At 45.2% G+C, this 14,543-nt stretch overlaps 1 protein-coding gene across 1 annotated transcript in view; it reads left to right on the forward strand.

The window, feature by feature from the left end:
• Window positions 1-11,656: 11,656 nt before the first annotated feature.
• Window positions 11,657-14,543, forward strand: part of CAST (calpastatin) — a 49,621-nt gene continuing 46,734 nt past the window's right edge. The window contains exon 1 of the mRNA XM_031507329.2: window positions 11,657-11,771. Within this exon, the coding sequence (XP_031363189.2) occupies window positions 11,730-11,771 (42 nt within the window). The 5' untranslated portion in view covers window positions 11,657-11,729. The remainder of the gene's footprint in view (window positions 11,772-14,543) is intronic.

A 14,543-nucleotide genomic window follows, 5' to 3' on the forward strand; every position in this document is an offset into this window, starting at 1 on the left:
GAAAGAAGAGGTAGAGAAAGGGAGAAGGAGAAGGAGAAGGAGAAGGAGAAGGAGAAGGAGAAGGAGAAGGAGAAGGAGAAGGAGAAGGAGAAGGAGAAGGAGAAGGAGAAGGAGAAGGAGAAGGAGAAGGAGAAGGAGAAGGAGAAGGAGAAGGAGAAGGAGAAGGAGAAGGAGAAGGAGAAGGGGAAGGGAAAGGGGAAGGAAAAGGAAGAGAAAAAGGGAAAGAAGAAGGAAAAGGAAATGGAGGAATTTAATAACAATAAATAATAACAAATCTTTTTTAAAAATCAAGCAGATCCTATGCCTTCACAAGGTGGCACATATTTCAAGTGTTTCAGGAGAAAATAAGGAATGAATCAACAGACTACGCCCCATGACTATAATCTTCTGCCAGTTTGGCTCTAGTTTGGAATCTGTAGTAAGTGTATTTAAAAAAAAATTAAAAATTAAACAGGCTCTATATTACTGGCATTTCTGCTGTATCCTTGCATGTATAGTGGCAGAATGCCCTGTGCATCAAATTTTAATTGCAATCAGTTCTGAGGTTAGAACATGGATGCCTTTATTTGTAGCAGTGAACCATCACTGCTACAGTGCTGCCTTTTACTGTTAAAACTGAAGTCTGAAAAAACAGGATACATCTGACAGAGTCCACAGCAGATTGCTCTCTCTCTCAGCTGTAAGAGGACTGATATTTTCCCCATGCTCTCCACACGACCTGAAAGCAGCCTGGACACTGATTTCACAGAATGATTTTCATTTTTCCACATTTCACAGCCCTGCTGCCTCCTGTCTCAGGCCCAACATGATGGCAATGCTTCACTTCCAGGTGCAGGATCCATCAACCCAGCTCTTTGGATGTGGCAAGCTCTAGTAACTCTTCACAGAAGCAAAAAAACCCACTGGCACCTCTTCAGTGGTCTTTACAATCTGATGAAGAATTGAAAGAAAAAACCACAGACCTTAAAAGTCCTTTTATTCCCCTGTAGGAAGCCAAGCACCAGAGTTAAGTTCTATTAAAAGGAGATTGCATCATTTTAAGATTCCTACCATGCAATTTTCTTTGCCTCCTGTTCCAAAATTTACAGAAATAATGACACAAACTGAATCTGAGTGAGAGGGAAAACAAATTTAGGCAAGGCAAGATAATAACGAAAATTTTTGTGTTTTCAATCTCAGAAAGGATTTGTTTCTTAGGCAAAGAAAGGCCACCTATCTTGAACAACATAAAGATAGAAGTTATGCTGCGCATGCAAGGGAAGGGTCCCACCCACAGGGGAGGGAAATATGCAACCCAATTTCCTGGCCAGCTCACTGTCAGGATGCCTTTCACCACAAGAACTGGTACTGCCAGCATGGGTATTTCTGCCTTCATTCACTATTCAAGATTTCAATCTACATTAACAGATTGAAGACTGAAGCTTGAGACTATTTTACTACTTCAGTTATTATTGGCTCTATCTCCCCCCCCACATTTGCACAACAGGAATATAAAATGGCTTTACATGCAAATAACCAGGTTTTTCCCCCACTTTTCCTTACATGTCACACCATACACAGAGCCTCACAGACCTGCTCTCCACATGCTGCAGGAAAGGGGACAAGATTTCCAGCAACGTGGTAGCTTCACTTGTTTTTGTAACAAGTTTTGCTGCTGCAGAGGGGAAGAGGGACACGTAAGCTCTGGCAGCAGACAGGATGAGATGAGCCGTGTGGAGGAAATGAGTCACAGCCCCAGAGGGGCAGAGGGAGTTCCCCAGAGAAGAGACAACAGAAATCAAAGCTTGCTGTCCTCCTGGGGCACCCTGAAGAAGAGGAAACACAGCTGGACAGGAGAAACCACCAGTATTATGCCACTGATTCTTGGAGCCATTTTGAGCTGTGAAAGGGCTGTGTAGGTCTAAGAGTTTAAATTCCTCAGATTCTGTCTTTCTGCCACAACTTTGAGTATTTCTCAGTATGGCAGGGAGATGCTTGAGACACACAAATGTCATCAGAGTATCAGAAAAAAAGAGACAAATAATATAATTTAGCCAAAGTGATGATGCATTGTTGACACTGTTTTGATTCTGAAGAATGGTAGAAACCAGGGTACACCACAGACCCTTTCTGGAGGACTTGGGGCTGAGGACACAAAAACCTGTGTACAGCAAATATTAACCCAGGTATGAGTTACCATGAATGAACCTGCACTGCCAGTAGGACAATTTGAGGCATCCAGTAGTCATTAAAAACAAACAAACAAACAAACAAAAAAACCCCAACAAACCCCAAAATTTAACAAAAAAGGTGAAAAACACTTTGGTGAAATTTAGTGGGCAAGGTCTAGAAATGTCTAACACATATCTTCGCGGTGAAAGACAAGGGTATGAAGTCTGGTACCTCCTGGGTGAGTGGCGTAGCTGATTTGGAGGTTTTTTACAGAGCCCCGGTCCACACGGTGAGGAGATGGAGAGGTGATGCAGCTTCGCCGGCAGGCAGACTCCCCCAGCAGCAAAAGCGCAGTAGTGCCCTACTTGTCCCAGTCACGTCGTTTCTCTGCTCAGAAATTTAGATCTGAGCTAGAATGACCCTTACGAACCTTCCCGCACAGGATTTCTGGCAAGACAAACAAGAAAAACAAAGAGTACAAGCACAGTCTTGTCAACAAGCCTGCGCAGCGGAGCCCGGCTCATCTGCAGAGTCAGGAAAAGGAAAGTTTCAGCTTTTACAACCCAGCTCCTCCAAGGTCTGCGGGTGAGTCACGCCCTGTGCATCCCTTGGAGAGCAGCTCTGTAAACACGGCGGGCAGCGAGGAGCAGCGGGGAGAGGCAGGATTGCGGTCAGGGCGAGGAAATCCAGCCGGGAGCCGAGCCCCGGGAGCAGGGCGCCCGTGCCCAGGGACAAGCCACGGTCCGAGCACAGCGCTGCCCCCGCCTCGGACCGCTGCATCCTCCACCAAGCCTTCCCACAGCGCTATGGAATTCCCCTTCGCACGTTGTGGGCTGTACTCAGTATTTCCCGTTCCCAGAGACGTCCCGGTTCCCCAGGGATTCTCTCTTGGGAAGGCGAAGCCAATCCCCCGGTTCTTGCTGCGAGCCCGCGCGGTCCGGCAAGAGGTGAGGAGGAAATGTCTGGCATGCTGGCATTGAACCCTTCCAACTCTTTGTTCTTCCCAAATCACCGGCCTGCTTGCAACCACTGGCAGCGGGTTTGGGGTTTAAAAGGATGGGTTATGTCCTGGGAACAGTACACAGTGCTGGCACAGCTTTCGGAGCTTTTTTTGAAAGGATAACTTTGCTACAATGATTTATCAGTTTTTTTCCCTACAGTGGGAAAGGATTTTCACAGGTGTAGATATCTTATTTTATTCATGCAAAATACTGTTTCCACACTTTGCTGCTGCAAAAAATAAAGTTTTGGGGTTTTTTTTACTTGATCTAAAACTCATTGAGTGGCAGTGGAAAGCCAATACTTGCTGTGAAGTTTGAAGCTGATCCCTGGCAAGAACAAGTGACCACATTTCCTCCAGCTGTGGCAAATTCTGAGGGGTGGAGGAGGATTTTGACTTCCTGGTGTCCCTAGTAGGTGGGCACTTCCACTCATACTGTGTTATTTTCAAAAATATGGATTTTCAGGGTCTAAACAGCAGGATGCATTCATTTTCTCACTCGAGGCTGTTATTTTTGCCACATTTAATAATTACACATTAGCTTAAATTACATATTTAGCTTATTACTCCATCCCAAAGCCACTCTGCTGCTGGCCTGGTGCCTCAGAAGAGCAAAGCAGGACAGATCTACAGATCTGTCACGGAGCTCACTGGGGTGAGTCACAGCAGAGCTGAGAGGGGAGCAGTAGGCATAGGGTGTAATTAACTAAAAAAATATGGATATTGATCTAGTATCGATATCCACCTGTGACAGACAAAAACTCTCTAACAGTTTAAAGTTAGAAAGTGTGTGTTTATTCAACGCCGGGCAGCGTGCAGGATCCCTCCCAAATCCACACTGCAGCTTCCAAGTGATTACAGAGTCCTTTTATCATACAAGTATTGAATACCCAAAATACAAATACATATTCATAATTTTGGTACATCCCATTCCTCACTTCATGTGCTAATAATTTCAAAAGCTATGAAGCATGCGTAGTTTGTTCCTTGAAATAGGTCGGTGGTCCCTTTCATGGGGAGGGATGCCAAAATGAGGAAGTAAATGAAGTCTTCCTCGTTCTGACCTTTCTACCTTTTCAATGCAAATGTGACAAATGAACTCTTGGTAGAACTCCCATTCCTTTTCTTCAATTGGTTTCAGAACAGAAGAGCCCCACAATTGTCTTATGTTCCTAAAAGCTAATTGTCAGTTTGTGTATTCTTCATTATAAACCCAGCTAACTAAACATTGTGCTGACAAGCAATCAATTATTAGTTAACTACTAACTCTTAACTTCACCAAGGCCTACTAATTTATTTTAATTAACTCCAGTAAGGCTTATCTCTAACTAAAATCTTAGCTCCTCTAAAATCTCTGAATTCCTTAAAATTTCAGGTGAGGTTGTCATCCACCTCCCAGAATGGATCCTGGGGGTCCAGCCCCTCTCCCTTCCAGGGAACTTCTCTGCTCCTTGTCCAGAAGCAGCCTGGGAATTTGGACATGGGGCAGGGGTGCTATGCTGGTGCCAGGGCAGAGAACAACATCACTGTGAGCAGGGGTGGCCAGGCTGGTTCTGGCTGGGCATGGTGTGTCTGTCCTGTGCAGTGCCATCACAAGCCTCTCCACACGAACCAATTTCATTTCCTCAAGCAGAGGGCTTCCTGTCACTCCTCTCCTGCTCTGTGGTGACTTGAGTTGCTTCGGATTTTGCAACATTTGGGGCTGCTGTTCACAAAACCTAAATTCTCGCAGAACTGCTGTGCATTTTTCACCCACCCACGTTTGTGGCACACGTTTGGTGTGTCTTCAGATGGAGTTTTCTCACCTTCACAACACAGCACAGGGCACTGGACACCCACAGGCAGCTATGGGGTGTCAGCACCCACAGGGAGCAGAGCATCACCTCAGCTCATAGGGCTGCCTGCCCCCACCAGCCTGCCTGGGAGAAGCAGTATATGGCTCTGCGCAGAAGTGACAGATTTGTGGGCTTGTGATGTGCAAAACCCCCTCCCTCCCCGCCACAGCTTGTAATGATTTGCACGTCAGCCACATGTAAATTGTGCTGGGTTCCTCTACCAAGCGGTTTCACCGCAAATCAAGTTCTCTGCACTCTTGTGCTCTCCTTGCTCCTGAACATGCACAGAAATGGGTTTTGCTGCAGTGCAGGGCTGCTCCACCGCACATCTCAGGGCAAACACAAACCCAGCAGATTAAAAAAGAAAGGAGGAACTAAGAACTGTTCCCAAGGGAAAGATATCCGTGCTCTGGCTCCATTAATGCCATATGTCTGAGCTCAGAGGAGCATGAGCAGGAAGGGGAGCTGCTGCAAGCAGGGATGTCCTCGGGCAGTGCATCGCAGTCTTTCACCCAGCCAAGCTGCACGGAGTGCTGTGGCCCTGGTGCTCACTTATCTGTGATTCAGCTCAATGCCCGTTCAATCTGCTGGCTTTTTTTAACTATGAAAAATGTCTGCTGCCTTCAGAGCAACACACAGCTGTAAAATATTTTCTGCACCACCCATGTTTCCTTTCCAAGCAATCCCAGCTCCGTGTTTTCACGCACTTCTGAAGCAAGAAATAATTTACTGCAACACAGTGTTGCAATTTCCCATAAAATATTCCTATGCTGGCTTCCTTTCTGTAGTTTTGACTGGAAGTTGCTCTCCTTAAGAGGCACCAAGGGTGGTATCAGCCTAAGAAAAGACCTGTGAAACTTTATCTGGAGGCAGCCATGGTGCCAATGATGGAAAAGAACTTGATCCATGCAACTGAGAAAAGGTATGAAGAGGGAAGTAATGACAAAGCAGTGGATATAATGGATTCAGGGAGGCAGGCTGTAAACATGGTTGTTAATATTAATGCAGCTTTTAACATATTAAAGTCACTTTCAGATGAGGTACTAGTTAACCAAGTTAAACACAGGATGAACCAGATGCTAACAAGGCTGATAATTGCTCCACATCCACCAATCTGCAATCATTGAGCAGACAGAGCCCAGCATTGTAATTTCTCTCTCAACAGGAATTTCTTGTTTGCCAGAGATTTTTTTTTTCATACCCTATCAAAAGTACAGAAGGAAACATTATGGAAGTACCCTTGTAATTACTGACATTTTGTTTCACGGGCAGCTGCTGAAAGAATACAAAAAGAATCACGGAATCACAAAATAATTTAAGTTGGAAAAGACCCTTGAGATCATCAAGACCAACTGTTAACCCAGCACTGCCAAGCCCAATACTAAACCAGGTCCCCAAGGGCCACATTAACATGCCTTTCAAATCCCTCCAGGGAAGGTGACTCCACCCCTGCCCTAGGCAGCATCACTCCAAACAACATAGAATCAGGGAAGAATTTTCAAACCCTAGGAGGGAGAAAAAGAGATATTTCACAGTCCTGGCAGGAGAGCATTTTGTGTCTTACAGCAACCAGCACTGTCCAGGTCTCTCCCAGAAGCACAGTCCTGAAAACCCCCAAGGAACAGCTGCAAAATCTTTTTTTTTTTTGTATTACAGAGTCATGGCCACTCCGTGCTGGTTCTGTCACTGACAGCTACAGCTGATATCCAGCCACAGGCTGCAGCTCTGGATAACCCTTGCAAAAGCTGAGTAGAGGCAGGTGGAAGAGGTTTTTTCCTTACTTTCCTAGCCGTAGATGATTTCCAAGGTTTCTGTCAAAATTCTGCCTTATGTGAACATTTTGGTGTGTAACTTCATTGCAAATGTATTATACCTATCAGTGCTGTTGGGTTATTCTTCTTCAATGTTCAATAATTAGTCTTTTATTCTACCTGTGAATCATGGCAACATTGGTTAGTCATGTAGTGCATTACATCTCATACTTGTACAGAACAATTACAAGATATTTATGTATGTAGGAATGCATATGCACACTATATATAAAGTAGTTAATAATTAGCTTTAGTTTTGCTTTTGGATTAGTTACAAACTAATTTATTTTATTATGTAAAATATGTATTTCTGTATTTTAATCTGGTTTGGGCTTTTTCAGCCTTGACTGCATGTGTATCTGTGCATGGGTTAGACAGTGACAAAAAGAAAATACAAACAAAACATAAGCAGGGATGTGATAACATCTAAACCCTTACCTTTATCACCCTGGCATCAAAGCTCACCCATTGCACCTCTGCAAACCAAAACAGACAATTTTTAACTTCTTTTACCAGATGCAGTTCATAAAACCACAAATCTTTTTCACAACCTTTCCTCTGGGGAGCCTCTTAATACCAAGAATCTCAGGATTAATTTCACATGAAGAAGGGAACTGCCCTAAGGGGAGCATTGTTCACCTTGATAATTAAGGACAATCATTGTGGCATTGGAAAGAACGCTATCAGTCTCAAGCAAATTACTGAAAATGGAGACTATATGAAAAAATGTCCAAAGAGTACATGGTATTTTTAATCTCTTGCATGGATTTTATGATTTGGAACAGATCAAACTTTTTCCAAAAATCTGCATGTTGACAGTGTAAGCTGTACTTAAAAGTGATGTGTTTTATTTTGTGAGCATGGATTTCTATTGATTTTGAAACCCTAGTGTATAAAGAGTTTAAAGTATATTTCTAATACACAAGGCTTTCTGTCTCACCTCTCACAGAACTCACCAATCTGCAATTTCTACCGACAGAATTCTACCTACCACTCTACAGTTTAAGAATCCAAGATGAATGGCATTGTCATTTTCATATGTATAAATATTTACAAATCAGGCTCATAAAAATAAATGAGGCCTAGTCCATACATTTTTCTGTAGTTTCAAAAATCAGTTTACACCTGAGATAATGTGCCTGACACTGGGAAAGTTCTTTTCAGATAAAGCCAGCAGACAGACGTGAGCTGCAGGCTGGCCACTCCTGCATAGCTGCAATGTTTGACATTCACTGGGCAACGCCTCACGCATTGTGCTGCTCTTCCTTTTGGACTCACTTCGGGGTCACAGCCTCATCTGGATCTGTATCCAACCCAGAAAAATACCTGTGGTTTGCTAGAAGCTTCATTTGTAGTGTGGTTTTCAAGTCAATTACCTTGAATTTCTGCTGAGTCCCAGAACTGACAGCACATTTGTTTTCCCCAGTAGAAACTGGGGAGAGAGGAGAGGACCAAACATAGGTGGGTGGAACATAATCCTGGATGATGAAGGCTAAAATTTAATTTATTTCCCCTCATGGTTGTATGTGATACATTGTACTAAACTTTGGGATTTGCTGCATTTCAATGTAACAAAGGAGAAAATTTGCATAGATAGATACTGCCATACATATCACTCAAATCTGGCTTCAGAAATTATTCAAGATTAATTTTTAAATTGTTTTGTTTTTTAGTTAAAGTTTGGCTCTATTCAGGGAATTACAAAACATCAAACCTCAAGGAAGAGGTTTGATATTCTGTAATATCAAAATATTACAAAAGGTTAGAGGTTTCCCTAATTTTCTCTTGATTGGTGTCAAAGTTTATGTCTTCTGTCACAGGGGAGGAAATCCCCACTTAGCAGTGGAATGGAGTCCAGCAGGCAATCTTCAGACTGCACTAAACTAGCAGAGGACATAAAATTTATATGGTATCAGGTGTTTATAACGTGCAAAACTACATGTATCCATAGATAAGGAAATAAACCTTTATTTTCAATAGTTAGGATTGGCATTATTGCTTTCTAGAACAAGAATGTCATCAAACAAGGCTTATCAACAAATAGAATTTTCGTTATTTAAATTTCCAATTTCCATTTACTGAACATGCTGTGAACAAAAATGGCAGGAGAAGAAATTAAATGTACTTCTCTGTCTTTGTTGTTGTGGGTGTCACTATACAGGGTGGGACTGAACACATCAAATTAAAAAGAAAAATAAAGTTAATCCTGATGGTTTTGGGTTTCAGAGGAAGACAAGAGAACAAAAACTTGCAGTGAGTTTCTTCGTAAAACACAGGAAGAGGATGAAAGAAATTTAAAAGAACTATTTTTAACTAGTTTTAATACTAAGACATCTTTTAAACTACCCTAGATAAAAATCCAGTTACACATGAGATTTTGTACTTTATTTTGTAGATTTTGTGAATGACTCATAAGCTTGCAGTCATATCATTATGCAAGTTATATTAATAAAATATGTATGCTTGGCAAAAATTTCATCCTATCCTGCCAGAATTTAGTGCACCTTTTTATTGGGAGGCATTTGACGTCAATTCGTGCCCTTTGGAGATGAGACATGGTGGGGAAAATGAGTCTGTGATTCTCCATTCCAATTTTAGACTCCTAATATCTTGAATTACATGGAAATGTATCCATTACTATTAAAAGCACAAAACCTCTTTTTGAATACTTGTTCTACATCACACATCATTGCAGTAAAGAACAACCTGTGTGCTCCTGATGTGGTCATCTGCTCTTTTTCCAGCCAATAAACATTGAAAAAACAGTTGATGTTTCTGCTGTCCATCACTACTTGTATCTGTTTCTGATCAGCCCTGTGCAGAACTCCATGGCTAATGCCATGCAAAATCTCAGCAAGTCTCAGTGGATTTGTTCACTTGCAGATGTTCTGAAAGAAAAAGTAGAAACCGTGACAGAAAACACTGATTTTGATACCAAACACTTGTATGCTGCTGCAAGCTGCAAGGAAAACTTATTTTTTCCTAGTTAATGATAGTAAGTGTCAGACTGACTTGGATAATTATGACTGTTCTACTCAAACATCCAAATCTTCACCCAAATGAGTAAACTGTTGGAGTGGTGTTTAGGCCTTCAGTGCTTAAAAAGCTGACTCAGGCATCCATCAGCTGACTCTCCTTCTGTCAGACAAACAAGAAGCTGCTTCTCCATCTCCAGGTAAATATGTGCTGCCTACATGCTTTTCATATAAACCACATATAGCTAAGAATAAACTTGGGAAGAAATTGCCAATAAACAATGGTTTCTTGAAGCAAGCTAGAGGAGCCTTCTAATAGAAGCAACAATGCCAAGCCCTTGGCCTTAAAGCAAGATTTCCTTGCAAGTCTGGATGGAGCCCAACCAGTTTACAAAACACTGCAACAACTGCAGGAACTGGGGCAAGTGTCTGGGCAGCTTCCCTCCTTCCTGCAGCAGCGTTTAGACCTCCTTTATAAACTGAACCTACCAGCAGAGCTGGAATGGGTGATGTGCTTCTGGGTCAGCAGAGCCCTGAATATCCAGCATGATGCAGGCTGACATCACTGAAGGTTTCATCTGCTACTGCCCTGTTCCTGTGCAGCTCCACCACTCCAATTACTGTCAGATCCAGTTGTTTGTCATCAGGCGCTGAGATGGGTGACGCTTCCTGAGGGCTCCCTGGAGCCAGCAGGGAGGGTCTGCTGCCTGCAGCCAGCTGGAGGAATGCAGCACAATCTGTTAGACCTGTCAGAGTGACCCCAGGGAAACCTGCACACGCCAGCCCCGTGTGGAAGCTGTGCATTTTAAACATGGCCCTCACCTCCACCCCGTCTGGAGCACCTTGGCAAAGTGTCACAGGCTGACATCAGAAAGTAAATGCAGGGGTGGCTTTAGGCAGATGGCTGTGAACATTCCCCCTCCCTCTGCAGAAAAAAGTAATTTCCCAATACCTTGAGGAGAGGCCTCACCCATTTTTCTCAGGTCTGACAGCCGAGGGCTTAGGCACTAATTGATTCTACAGGCTTCCAACCATGCGGATTAGTCCTACAGCCTCTTCCCCAAGGAAGCGGCTGATGAGAACTCCCTAAAGACTTGGACACTTTTACTTCCTTCTGCTTATAGACAGGGCCTCCTGACACAAGGATGTGGTCAGGAGCTGCTGCTGTTACCCCTTCAGAGCAGCGCATCTCATCCAACAGCTGTTCCACCCATCCAGCCTGAGCCTGGGGCTCCCTGGCACACAACACCCCAAACACTGACTTCTTTTACTGCACACAACGCCACAAGACAAACTCTTCAAACTGTGCCCATTCCTGCACGCAACACCTGTGTTTTCCATTTCATAACCTGACCTGCATCAGATCCCCTGGATGTGAGGGCTAGCACCGCACCAAACCACGGGATGTGCGGCCAATTTCCAAACCGACCGCGTTTGTGTGGTGGGAATGAGTTCACACCAAGGTGACGGCCAAGGTGGAGCCAGAGAGAAGCTGAGGTAGAATGGCTTGCAGGGATGCAATGGCTGGGGAAGGAGGCTGTCATAGGAACAGGGTGCCCAATTCGGAGGCAAGCTGGCAGAGGAGCCGGCGAGAGGCCGACGGAGGAGCCTGGTGTTGCACCCTCCGCCCGGCTCCATCTCGGGGGAAAGACAAAATCCTTGCCATGGGCTGCCATGGAGCCTGGAGCCACCTTGGGTCGGCTGTCGACACCCAAACGCTTTCCCAAAGGGAACGACTTTCGTGAGCAGAAGAACGCCTGTGCCCTGAGGAGCAGCCCCCCAAAACAAGGCTGTTTTAAAAAAAGCCACTCCGGCTGCAGCTGAGCGCCGTCCCGCCCGCACTCGCGGCCCCCCTGGCTCCCCCGTCCCGGTTCGGCCCCGGCAGGAAGGGGAGGGACCGCCGGCCTCTCCAGCCGCCCGCGGAGCTGCGAGCCGCCGGGATCGGCCCGGGATCGGCATGTCGGCGCCCGGGACGGGCAGGCAGCCGCCGCCCGCGGCGGTAAGGCGGGCTCGGGGACGCGGAGGGGCGTGAGGAGGGCGGCGGTGCGGTGAGGGGCGTGAGGAGGGCGGCGGTGCGGTGAGGGGCGTGAGGAGGGCGGCGGTGGCCCCGGTGCCCCGCGGGGGAGCGGCTCGGCGCCGGCACCGCCCTGGGCGCGCCCCGGCCGGGCCGGGCAGTGCCGGGCGGCGCGGGCAGCAGCAGCAGCCGCAGCCATGGCTTTCGCCCGCTGGTGGTACGCCATGGTGAGTGCGGGGGAGAGCCCCGGGACCACCCCCGTGGGGAGCCGGGACCGCCCCGGGATGCCGCTCCCGATGCTCCCGCCGCTCCCCGGCGTTCGGGGTGGAGAAGGGGGTTGTGGTGCGGCTGCCTTTTCAAACAAAACGCCCCGCTGCTTCGGGTCGGGTGGAAGCGCGGTGCGCGCCAGCTGTCTGTCCCGTCCGAGAAAGCGACGCAGGAAACTGGAGTTTTTGGTGCTGTTGGCAGTTTTCGCCCGTCGCCCGAGTGAGGCAGGCTCGCGGGGTGATGAAACCGCGGCGGAACGCGTAAGACAGGGTTTTATGCGGGGATGTTCCCGTTTTGGGGAAAACGGTGCTGCGCCTTTTCCCGGGAGCGTGCTGCGCACGGCAGGAGCCGGCCTTTGCCTTGTCCTCCCCGAGCTAACCACAGCTCTCCGTGTGGTTCGGATGGACTTGGGTCCTGCGACTGCTTTGAAAGGCTTTAAAAAGCCTTTAAGAAACCTTTATGGTTGCTTACGCTTAGGAGGAAGTGGTTGGCCTCTGTATGGAATGGTGAAAAGGAAAAAAAAGCCTGCATTCTGTTAAAGTTTTACGGAAAGCGTGTGTTGTGAAATGTTGGTTTCAGAGAAAATATCACTTTAATGCATTTCCTAAATGTGTGATAAGGTAGATGAAACCTCTTGAAGTTGTAACTGTACTTTTAAGTTGCTTCTTGTAGCTTGGATCAGTGTTTTCGGGTGCCAGTTATTGTATTAAGTCAAGTGTGGTGGAGGTGACACAAAATCACAAAGGGGAAAGTTTGAGAATTACTGCACTAAGCTATGGAATGGATGTAAAAGGCCTCGTTAGCTCTGTGTCATTGCATCCAAGTGAAGAAAGGAGATCAAGATATGGCTGTGTATGATGAGGTAAGAAAACTGCTCCCACAGCTGCTCTTTTGGAAACTCCTGGTTGTGATTGTTGGCACTTGTGGGACTGGAGTCCTCTCCCGTGCATAGGGAGGCAGGAGAGGTGGGTGAGAGGGACAGACACAAAGGACATTAAGGTTTTTACTGGCTGGTGTATTTAAAGCTGGGATTGAATGCAATAAGAATCTGGGTTTCACGTTTCCATTCCTTACCTGGCTTGATTGTAGCTCCCCTGCTACAGTCTTTGCAACTCTTTGCATCTGATAGTTTTCCAAGCAGTGTCAAAGATCTCTGTCTTCTCCCAGTTCCAGCTGAGAGCAAAAGTCAGATTCCCATCTCCTTAAATATCTGTAATACTGCGTTGATTGACTTAAGCTGAGAATCTTGCAAGACTTCACTTCTCACCCAGTTACTGCAAGTCCTCCAAGATGCTGCGCAGTGGCCTTAAACCAAAGGCTTGTTAATGCCTTCTGAATCTCCTGAGGTTTAGAAGGAATTTCTTGCAAGCAAAGCCTTTAGTGATGATTGGATTTTTGTGCACATAGGTGTCTGCTCAGTTGTTAGCAATTTTCTTGTGCTTTTTCACCAGTTACTCTCTAGTTTATGAGTGCTGTTTGAGTCAGAAGTTTAAAGGTGTGTTTTAATAGTGTGGTGACATTTTTGTGCACTTCAAAACAGGATGAAGATCTCAGTGTAAACTTTCTTCCTCATGACACTTATGTATTTTTGTGGATATGTGATTATGGGTAGGATTGTGTGGGTTTTGGGGTTTTTTTGGTTTTTTTTTAGTTAGTAAGGTTGGAAAATATTTCGAGCTGGCTTAAAAGCTACAAGGAATTGTTAGATCATGAATTAAACTAAAATTATCACTTCAGCTGTATGCCCACTGTTGATGTAAGAAAGCTGGAGCTGCTCTGACCCAGTGCCTTGGTTTTGAATCTGTGTCTCTGGCACTGAAATTTGAGCAGGAAAAGGAAAGATTGCCCAAAGAAAGTCAGCTTGTCATCATGAGTTGTGAATATGAAGGAACAGTGGATGTACACTGTCCCACAAAACCTGAGCTTGGCCTTCTGGCCAAGCAGATTGATTTACTGCCTTTTTTTTTTCTTTTTTTGTGTTGTTGGTGATTTTTGTTGTTGTTTGTTTTTTTTTGTTTATTTTCTTTGGTTGGTTTTTGTTTTGGTTTGAGTTTTTTGGGTTTTTTTTCGTTGTTTGTTTGGGTTTTCATTTTTTTTTTTGTTTTATTTCTTTTTGTATATTCCCTATTTTTAGTGGAGTGTTCAAAGCTTGAAAATTCAGATAAGAAAAGAGTTGTTGAAGGGCGTTATTGAAATGGGATCCCTCATCATACCTTATTCACCAGCTGTTCTGGGAACCAGCATGGTTTCCCCAGGTACATTGTGAAGCTGTGCTTTCTCAGGTTACCTCCTCAGGACAGCAGACTTTCCTGCAAGGCAGTACTTTCACAGGCTGTTTTATTATCTGGGGCCAGGGAGTGAGTGTCAGGGCTCTGTGTGTACACAGTGCATTACTCAACTTACTGGGAAAAAAAAAAAAAACAAAACAAAACAAAAAAAAAAAAAACCCAAAAAAACTACTCTAGTCTGACCATATGTGCTTTGTTTCCC

This window comes from Lonchura striata, chromosome Z (assembly GCF_046129695.1).
Source record: "Lonchura striata isolate bLonStr1 chromosome Z, bLonStr1.mat, whole genome shotgun sequence".
NCBI lineage: Eukaryota > Metazoa > Chordata > Aves > Passeriformes > Estrildidae > Lonchura > Lonchura striata.